Source organism: Sorghum bicolor, chromosome 9, assembly GCF_000003195.3.
Source record: "Sorghum bicolor cultivar BTx623 chromosome 9, Sorghum_bicolor_NCBIv3, whole genome shotgun sequence".
Taxonomy (NCBI): Eukaryota; Viridiplantae; Streptophyta; class Magnoliopsida; order Poales; family Poaceae; genus Sorghum; species Sorghum bicolor.
Window position 1 is genome coordinate 50,745,763 of NC_012878.2, and position 8,654 is coordinate 50,754,416.

Consider the following 8,654-nt stretch of genomic DNA (forward strand, 5'->3'; position numbering starts at 1 on the left):
ATCAAGAAAACACATTTTACAAAAACATGGGACATTGTCTCCTAATGGCGGAAACTAATCACCGGTGCAATCAAAGAGATCTCCTTGGGAAAGGAAATGAGATAGGAATACATGTGTCTTTCGCCATCATCCTTAATCTGCCTAAAATTTTCTAAAAAGTTAATTATTTTGAGACATGGGAGTAAGTGTCAACCAATTTTAACCTCACAATTTGAGGCATCCCCTTCCTCTGTCTAAGTGGACAGTAGACTTGACTAGGTAGATCGACAAACACGAACACCTTTTTTCCCCACAATACATATAGATCGATATTTTCTTAAAATTGGATTTTATCTCCTTTGATTTGTTTTTTATGCTTTTATTATGTTCTTTAAATTCTTGTATTGAAGTACGTTTGTATTTTGTTATATTGAAGCATCTTCATCTTCCCAATCAAGCAAGCCGATGCCGAGTGATTGAAGCGCCATCCGCACATGACCGAAGAGCGTAGAGGCTACCAAGGATCGAATATGTACAATTAATTCTTGATTTATTGGAATGCTATGTAGTATGTACATGTTATTATTGTTTTATTATTTTTCTAACCAGTAGAGTCTATTTTAGAGTTTGGAACAAGGTCCTAGATCTTACCGACACGGTCCAGTTCTCCACATTTCGAAGCGAAAGCGCTACAATATCAAAATTCAAAAACTTTTCCAAACTAAACAAGACCTAACTTACCCGCCTCCGCCGCCGCCTGTGCAATCGATATCCAATATCCATTCCACTATCATCAGAGCACTGGACACGCGGACAAGTTGGGTACCGCACCAACGCGGCAAATCGTTGCAAATAGCGATTTTTTTAGCCCAAATTGGCTCGGTTACGAAAAAAAAATTCAAAAACTAGACCGTTTGGCCCCGCCACTATGCATGGCGGGGCAAATTCACTGCACCCCGCCATGCATGGTGGCGGAGTAGGGCTGCACACGTGTACCGAAGCCGGATGGTCCACCTGACGTGGTAGACACGTGGCGGGGTACGTGGCAAAGTGTACCCCGCCACGCATCATGGCGGGTTAGGAAACCCCACCGCGCATCATAGCGGGGTGCTCCCTGACAAAACGGCCCACTCCTTTCTCTGTTGTTTCTCACGCCGCGCCCAGCCCTCACCCGCAGCCGCTCCCCACGCCCGCCCACCGCCGCCACGCCGCGCCGCACCCCACCCCGGCCCGCCGCGCCCCGCGCCGCCGGTGGCCGTGCGTGGTTGGGGCGGCCGCCCGCAACCTTGGAGGCGCTGCCCCCTCGGCCGCTCGGAGGCCGTCTCGGCCTTGGAGGCGCTGCCCCCTTCCTCGGCCGCTCGAAGGTATTTTTAAATTTTTTTTAGTTAAATTGCTAGTTAGTTATTTAACGATTATTATTAGTTATTTAGTTAGTTAGTTAAATTTTAGTTAAATTGCTAGTTATTTAAATTTTAGTTACATTACTAGTTAGTTAAAAAAATTAGTTAAATTGCTCGAAGGTACACTATTTTGAGTTAGTTAGTTTATATTAGTAGAGGTAATAAATTAATTAGTAAGTTAGTTAGTTAGTTATGTAGTAATTAGTTAGTAAGTTAGTTGGTTATGTCAGAATTAGTTAAGAATTTAGTTAGTTATTTAGTATTTAGTACTACCATATTTGTTAGTTAATTATCGAATGTCAAATCGTTTTGTAGATGGATTACGGTGTAAGAGTTTTTTACGGAGGAAGTGTTAGGAGAGAGGATTGTCAGTTTGAGGATATGTTTGAGGAAGTGGAATGGTTTGATGGCCCCCCTAGTTTCAGCGATCTATGTGACCGTTTGAGTTTGAAGTTTGGCGATGCTTTCACACTAAAGGGTAGGTTTGATGTTGGAAAGAATAGGGCACACTATGTGATGATGAACTTGTGCAACCAAGCTGAGTGGTCCCGATACAATAGGGTCATCCAAGGTTCGAATGTCGGCATGGCTGAGTTGGTGTTGGAGAATGTTGAGAATGAGGAGCCGTCCTTCGATGACGGTGGTGCTCAAGGAGATTGTAGTGTGCAGGTCTAACAAACTATGGAGAGTAAGGACTTGGATGGTAATTGGACGTAGGAGCGGGTTCATTCTCCTCCAGTTGGTCATATAAGCAATGATTTTGATGTAGACGAGTTTGAACAGGAGGAGAATGAGGCGGCAGAGGATGAAATGATTGGTGATGATGTTTGCTCTCATTCTGACGAATCAGAAAATGAGGAAGGAGGTTCACCTGCCATGTGTGCACCGGTTTGTGGCATGCCCTCAGAAGTGCCGCTTGAGGTACTTCATGCAATGCAGACTCAGGGCAATTTAGCCACAGGGTATCCAGGTGATGGAGAGGAATATGAAAGATGGGGCCGGGTTAGGGAGGCGGAACATTACGTTGCACCATCCTCTTACACATCGGCAGAGCTTACACAGCTGAGGGAGGCTAGCTTGCCCTTTACCGGTGTTCTAAATTATATGGATGTCAGCATGTCGCATATGGCGGTTTGTGACACGGGTTTGCAGATACGTAAGGAATCATTGTACAACCATCAAAATTTAATACTCATGAAGGGAATGCTTTTCAATACGATGTCTGAGATGAAGTTGTTCCTTCAGGACTATGTTGTGTATCATCATAGGCCCTACACGGTTCGGCATTCCGACAAGGAGGTAAAATTCCATATAGTATGCAAGGCAGGTTTCCCGTGCTCGTGGAAGTTGAATGCACGGAAACGGTCGAGTGATGGGAAGTGGAAGGTAACTTTAGTGGAGCAGCCCCACAGATGCCAGACTAACAAGGGCAAACGGTATCATCCCCAGTTGATGGCTCGGTACCTTGCTCGCCGTATATTGGGTCTTGTAGATAAGGACAACGACGTATCAAAAGAGTTTCAATTGTCTCATTGGGAATAAAAACATAAAAAACCAATAAGAAAAACAGAGGGCACAGTGACTTACGCTACAACTATAACATGTATAGAAGCAACGTGCCGCGGTATCTGGATGTCTCGACTGGCTCACGTGTGCCGGATGTCCACAATCACAGTTAGGAATAGGTTTCTCGGGAGGCACGGGGGCATCCTTGCAAGACATATCGGGGTACAACTCTCTAGAACGACCCTTTTTCGCCAAATCGACTCACGATACGAGTCCTCCATCTAAAAACGCGAAAATAATTCAACACAAACCATATTACTAAACAAACTAACGTAACAAGAGATTTACTAAACATATTAAAACTAAACAAATGAACTTAACTAAACTATGGAAACGTAAAGGTTGTAAGAAATTTACCTTCTACGAGGGGTGGCCGGGAAAACGACCGGGAACGGCCGGCCGCAACGGGGAGGGGCGCCGAGGAGGGGCAATGGGGGTGAAGGACGACGGGGAGGGCCACTGGAGAAGAGCGACGCTCGGGTGTGAGAGAGGTAGAGAAAGAGAGACCCTCGGGGTGAGAGAGGGAGAGAAATGAGAAGAGGTGGGCGCTCGGTCGGCTATGTAGGGCGCGGGCATACCCCGCCATGATCCACGGCGGGGTCCACGTCAACCCACGTCAGCCGAGCAGTGCCATGCAGCGGCCACGTGGCAGCCCTACCCCGCCACCATGCATGGCGGGGTGCAGTGTATTTGCCCCGCCATGCATGGTGCCGGGCCAAACGGCCTAGTTTTGAAAAAAATTTCATAACCGGCCTAAATTTGGAATTTGTTTTAAATTTGGACTAAAAATAAAAAAAATTCCAAATAGCGACACAAAGTTAATGCCGATGCCCGATAGAGACCACGAGTCAGAACTCAGAAGAATGCTGCTTCTGCGCGCATCACTGGGCCAACTGCCAACAAGGGGGGAGAGCACTTGTGCAGTCCAGCCCATCACAGAGGCTGAGAGGCTGGGAGGGTTACTGCGTGGGCCTTGGGCCCTTCGGCCTCGGCGGGTGAGGAAAGGAGAAGCTGGGTGGGCCTGGTGACTAGGTGGGCTTCGGCCTGGGGAGGGAGGGGCCGGCTTGGTCGACCAAGGAGGGACGACGGAGAGGACGGCTTGGCCTGGGCAGCCACACACATTTGGTCTCAATATATGTATAGTCTGGCCCAGTAACGAGTATGTACATATTCCTTCCTTATTAGAAAATAATGTAATTCTTGCCCTTCCATAAAAGAATGTAACTATTTATTTTTAGGAATAAAAAAATTTAATTAATAAGTTGGATCAAATCAAATCAATAAAAAATACTAATATTTATTATATATATATAACAAGTATTATTAGATTAATCATAGAACATATTTTCAGATTAAACATATTAAGACATAAATGTGATACTATTCTTCAAACCTGAATAACTTAAAAAATTACTTGGTTCAAATCTAGTGTTATATATTTTTTTGTGGTGGAGACGGTATGTATATGCACCTTTAGGGCTTGTTTGGGGTACGTGTATTACCCTTAGTCCATGTGTGCTGGAGTGGAACTTAAACTAATTTAAGGAAGAATGTCCGATTTAGCAATTGATAAAAAAAAAGAAAGGCATCCTAATCCACTCTAAAACACATGTATCGAGAACAATACATATGCATCCAAACTGTTGGTGAGTTGATTGATTCTAACCGTCTGAAGCTTGTCCTCCTGTCCTACAAAATCCGTTCGTGCGTTCCTCGGCAAAACATGACCCAAAAAAGCACCGGAGCTGGAATCTTTTCCAAGTACCTGTTACCGGCGCCAGCACACAACCTACCAAATGGAGCTGAAGCAATGGCGGGATAGCGCAGGCACGCATCAAATGGCCGGCATACGGTCCAGGTGACCACAAAACCGGCATACGGCCCTACTATACACTCACGATGTGGGGGAGGTGAGCTCCAAGCCTCCAATGGCTCTGATTGCCCAGATAAGTGATCTCTCGAGCGCACCAGCTACCTCTTTTGAAGGTCAGAGCTCCTACCAGGGGCCGGGAGTGTTGCATGCGTACAGACTGGATCACACAGGTAACGGAGCTGGATCTTGCCGGCGGAGTGCGACCAAGGGCAGAAAGGTGCTTCTTGTCCCCCTCCGTCCGCCGCCAGGATCTGTCACAAAGGCTGGCTGGAGGAACTTTACGGCTCAGAACGGATGCCCGACTGATCAATGCGATGGCAGTCGCCGTCTCCGTCGCCGGGGAATCCACGCCTTCGCCGAGACCGAGAGTAGACGGGGCAGCGCTGGTTTTGGTCCAATCTTGAACACATGCATGGGCTGGGCTTTGGGCTGGACCAGGAAGTGGGTTGCCTGCGTCGAAGGCTACCGGGCCCAGCCTGCCATTTTGCTCGTGGCTAAATTCAAAAGGTCCAATTCATTCAAAATCCCAAACCACGATCCGACCGAACGTCAGCGTGTTTCAAGCAAGCAAATAGCATGCACACGAAATCTTGTGTTCACAGAGACATTGCTCGAAATTGCTTGGCAAACGACTAGCTGTATTGAAGTTACCGGAGACAAGCTTCGTCCCGTGAAGCTACGAGGACAGACAAGAATACAAGATACACCGAGTTGGACACTTTTTTTTTTACAACAGGACACGAATCAACGAACAGTCGAACTTACGGCCTGAGATAAGAGCAGTTCGCTATACAAACAGTTGGGGCACCCGGCAAAATCTACGTCAAGTCACGGTAGAGTTCAAAATCAAAACCTATCAAGGCAACCACTCCATCACGAAAAGGTTAAGCGTCGACAAGGCAGAGGGGGGAACCAGATCAAAACGACATCGACGAAGCAGAGTTGCAGCTACATGTCCTGCACTAATCTGGACGGCGTGCTCGCCGTGGTCGTGTTGCCCCCGTAGCAGCTGCTGTCGCATGACCCCGCCACCGGATTCCCCGGCGTCCTCGCCTTCTCCAAGGGGCTGCCGTTGCCCGGCCGAAGAGATCGACGATCCTGCAGGAGGAGATCGCGCACAAACGCAGGCAGAGCTATAAACACCAAAGAGGACATGGCAGTAGATAGAGTATACAAACAGTGAGTAAAGAATCTCTGCATCTGACCAACAATAGTTTAGGGGGCCTATGGGTAGCAGTAAAACAACATGGCCCTGATGGTGATATTGTTTTCTTTGAGATAGTTATTCATGATGACAGATTAGTTAAACATCCCAACGGGTAGTTCAGGCACTGTCCGGACAAGTATTTTTACACTTGGTCAGTCGTCAGACAAAGGGCTAAGTAATCAGAGCAACATTGTGCTATTTTAATCCTGATGATGCGCCTGCTGTCCATGTTTCTTAAACCCCGGATGCAGAAGGTACCACCATTTTAATATCGACAGGCATGACTGAAGCATTCATGTAGGACAGGGTAATGGGCACATTTTTTTTTAAAACCGGCAATTGCGCGGGTTTCACCATATGTAACTCGGGATCAACTTCAGCATGCATAGAGTATGTTCTTCAGAGCGAATGAGTAGCATGATTGACTTCATATATGGGCATAGATAGAGATGTAATTAAGAAGCAACTAGCAACAGGGCTCACCTCTCGATACGGGAAGTCGTCGACCTCAAGCATATGGATGACATGCCCCATCTTGGGCCGTTTCTGCGAATCGGGATCCACGCACCTCAGCGCCACCAAGAGAGCCTTCTTCAGCGCCTTGGAGGAAGGCTTCTCCGGCAGCTTTGGGTCCAGGATCGCCTCGTAGTCCCTGTTGGTCACCTTGTTCTTGAGCCATTCTACAAGGTTCACCTGTAATAACAGTACAGAAAATTCAGGAACTCAGGCAAATTCAGAAGCACATTTCGCATTGCAGCGCATAGCATGATCTCGTCGCTGCATTGAATCACAAACACCACACTGACCTCTCCGACAGGCCTAGCATAGTCGACGGGGCTTCGACCGGAGATTATCTCCATTATCAGGATCCCGAAGCTGTACACGTCGCTCCTCTCATTGAGCATACCTGTGCTAGCATACTCTGGTGCCACATAGCTTCCAAAAAACAGAAGCATTTTGAGAATTCACATCAGTCACTTCACCCGGAAAGAAGAAGAAGAAGATCAAGCATGCATGCATGATTCATCATCAGGGGACCTCACCCAAATGTTCCCATCACTCTGGTGGTGACGTAGTTGCTGTCTGAGCCCAGGAGCTTGGCGAGGCCGAAGTCCGAGACCTTAGGGTTCCACCTCCTGTCCAGCAGGATGTTGCTCGACTTGATGTCCCTGTGCACCACCTTCGGCTCCAGCCCCTCGTGCAGGTACGTGATCCTGAATCATCCCAATGCAAAATGTTCAGAGGTAGTACATGAGGGAGCAGATCGAAAGCAGTGTGGAAAACAAAAAATTCAGGCTGCACCCTTTGGCCATGCCGAGCACGATGTTCATCCGGATGTCCCAGGTGAGTGGGCTCACCGCGCCGACGTCGCCGTGCAGCCACTGCTCGAGGTTGCCATTGTCGACGTACTCGTACACAAGTATCCTGAGAACACAAGCAACCGCCGAACAGATTACCACAAGAAGCAAATGCAGTTATGATGCAGCCGTCATCAATGCGCAGCACAGAGAGCTCGGTTCTGTTTTTTCTGTACTTACCGCTGGGCGCCCTCGGCGCAGTAGCCCAGTAGGCGGACCAGATTCTTGTGGCGAACGCGGCCGATGGCCTCCACCTCCACCTTGAACTCCCGCTCGGCTTGTCCCCTGCATCCGGCGACCAACGTGCAGCGGGTCAATAAGTTATAGCACACACCACCGAACGGAGAGGCCATCGGCAAATGGCAATGCGTGCCTGTTGTTGAGGAGGTTCTTGACGGCGACTTGGTAGCCGTCGGCGAGGACGCCGCGGTAGACGATGCCGTATCCGCCTTCGCCGACGACGTGCTCGGGGGCGAACGCGGCGGTGGCCTCCTCCAGCTCGCGCAGCGTGTACCAGTGGCCCCAGCCGAGGTGCGACACCTCGGGGCCCACGACGGCGGCCGCCGCCGCCGACACGTCGGACGCCACGGGACCGACCTCCCCGCCGGCGTCGGCGTACGCGACCATGCGGTGTCCCTTGCCGGCCTCGATGTGCACGCGCTGCGACCCGTGCGCCACGGACCCGCCGTCGCCGTCGTGGTGCTGCGCCACCTGCGCGCCGCCGCCGCCGTCCTTGAGGAACGCGTGGCCCATCTCGAGGTAGTGGCGGAGCGAGCCGACGTGGACGGCCACCTCCTGGATCTCCTTGGACACGGGCGGGATAGTGGACGGGGACAGCGGCGCTGCTCCGGGCACGGCCGCGTGCGCGTGCGCGACGCCCTTCCGCGGCCGCCTCCGCCGCGCCGCGGCGAGGTGGAGGGAGATGAGCACGAGAAGCAGCACGAAGGCGGCCCCGACGGCGATGCCCACCAGCACCCACAGGCGCAGGCCCAGTACCGCCGTCCTGCGGGACAGCTCGTTCCGCAGCAGCGGCGGCGGGGGCGGAGGAGGCGACATTGCTGCCGGAGGAGGCCGGCGGTGCTGCTGCTCCTTCCTGATGCTCGCCGCCGTCGCTGCCTGCTGCCCGGGCGCGCGCACAGCACTTGGCGCTACTCCTACCAACCACCCAGGCTCCTCCTCGCTTGCTACAGCTGCATGGTACCGTCACTCCTCGCTAGCTCACTGGTCTGGTCACTAGTGACGACTGGCGAAGGAGCCTGGGGCTGCGACTG

At 50.5% G+C, this 8,654-nt stretch overlaps 1 protein-coding gene across 1 annotated transcript; it reads right to left on the reverse strand.

The window, feature by feature from the left end:
• LOC8077162 (probable serine/threonine-protein kinase At1g01540) lies at window positions 5,436-8,654 on the reverse strand. Its single transcript, XM_021447062.1, has 7 exons — window positions 7,757-8,654; window positions 7,564-7,668; window positions 7,328-7,450; window positions 7,069-7,239; window positions 6,832-6,961; window positions 6,509-6,718; window positions 5,436-5,916 (listed from the first exon to the last, which is right to left on the reverse strand). Exons 1-7 carry the CDS (start codon window positions 8,437-8,439, stop codon window positions 5,767-5,769), a joined length of 1,572 nt encoding a protein of 523 aa, XP_021302737.1. The 5' UTR covers window positions 8,440-8,654; the 3' UTR covers window positions 5,436-5,766.

Bases quoted from the DNA above. Each gene is read 5' to 3' on its own strand.
- LOC8077162 (XM_021447062.1), bottom strand. From the start codon at position 8,439: ATGTCGCCTCCTCCGCCCCCGCCGCCGCTGCTGCGGAACGAGCTGTCC. The intron at 6,962-7,068 runs GTGAGGTCCCCT...GTTTTTTGGAAG, and splicing joins AGAGTGATGGGAACATTTGG to CTATGTGGCACCAGAGTATG. The intron at 6,719-6,831 runs GTCAGTGTGGTG...CTGTTATTACAG, and splicing joins ATGCTAGGCCTGTCGGAGAG to GTGAACCTTGTAGAATGGCT.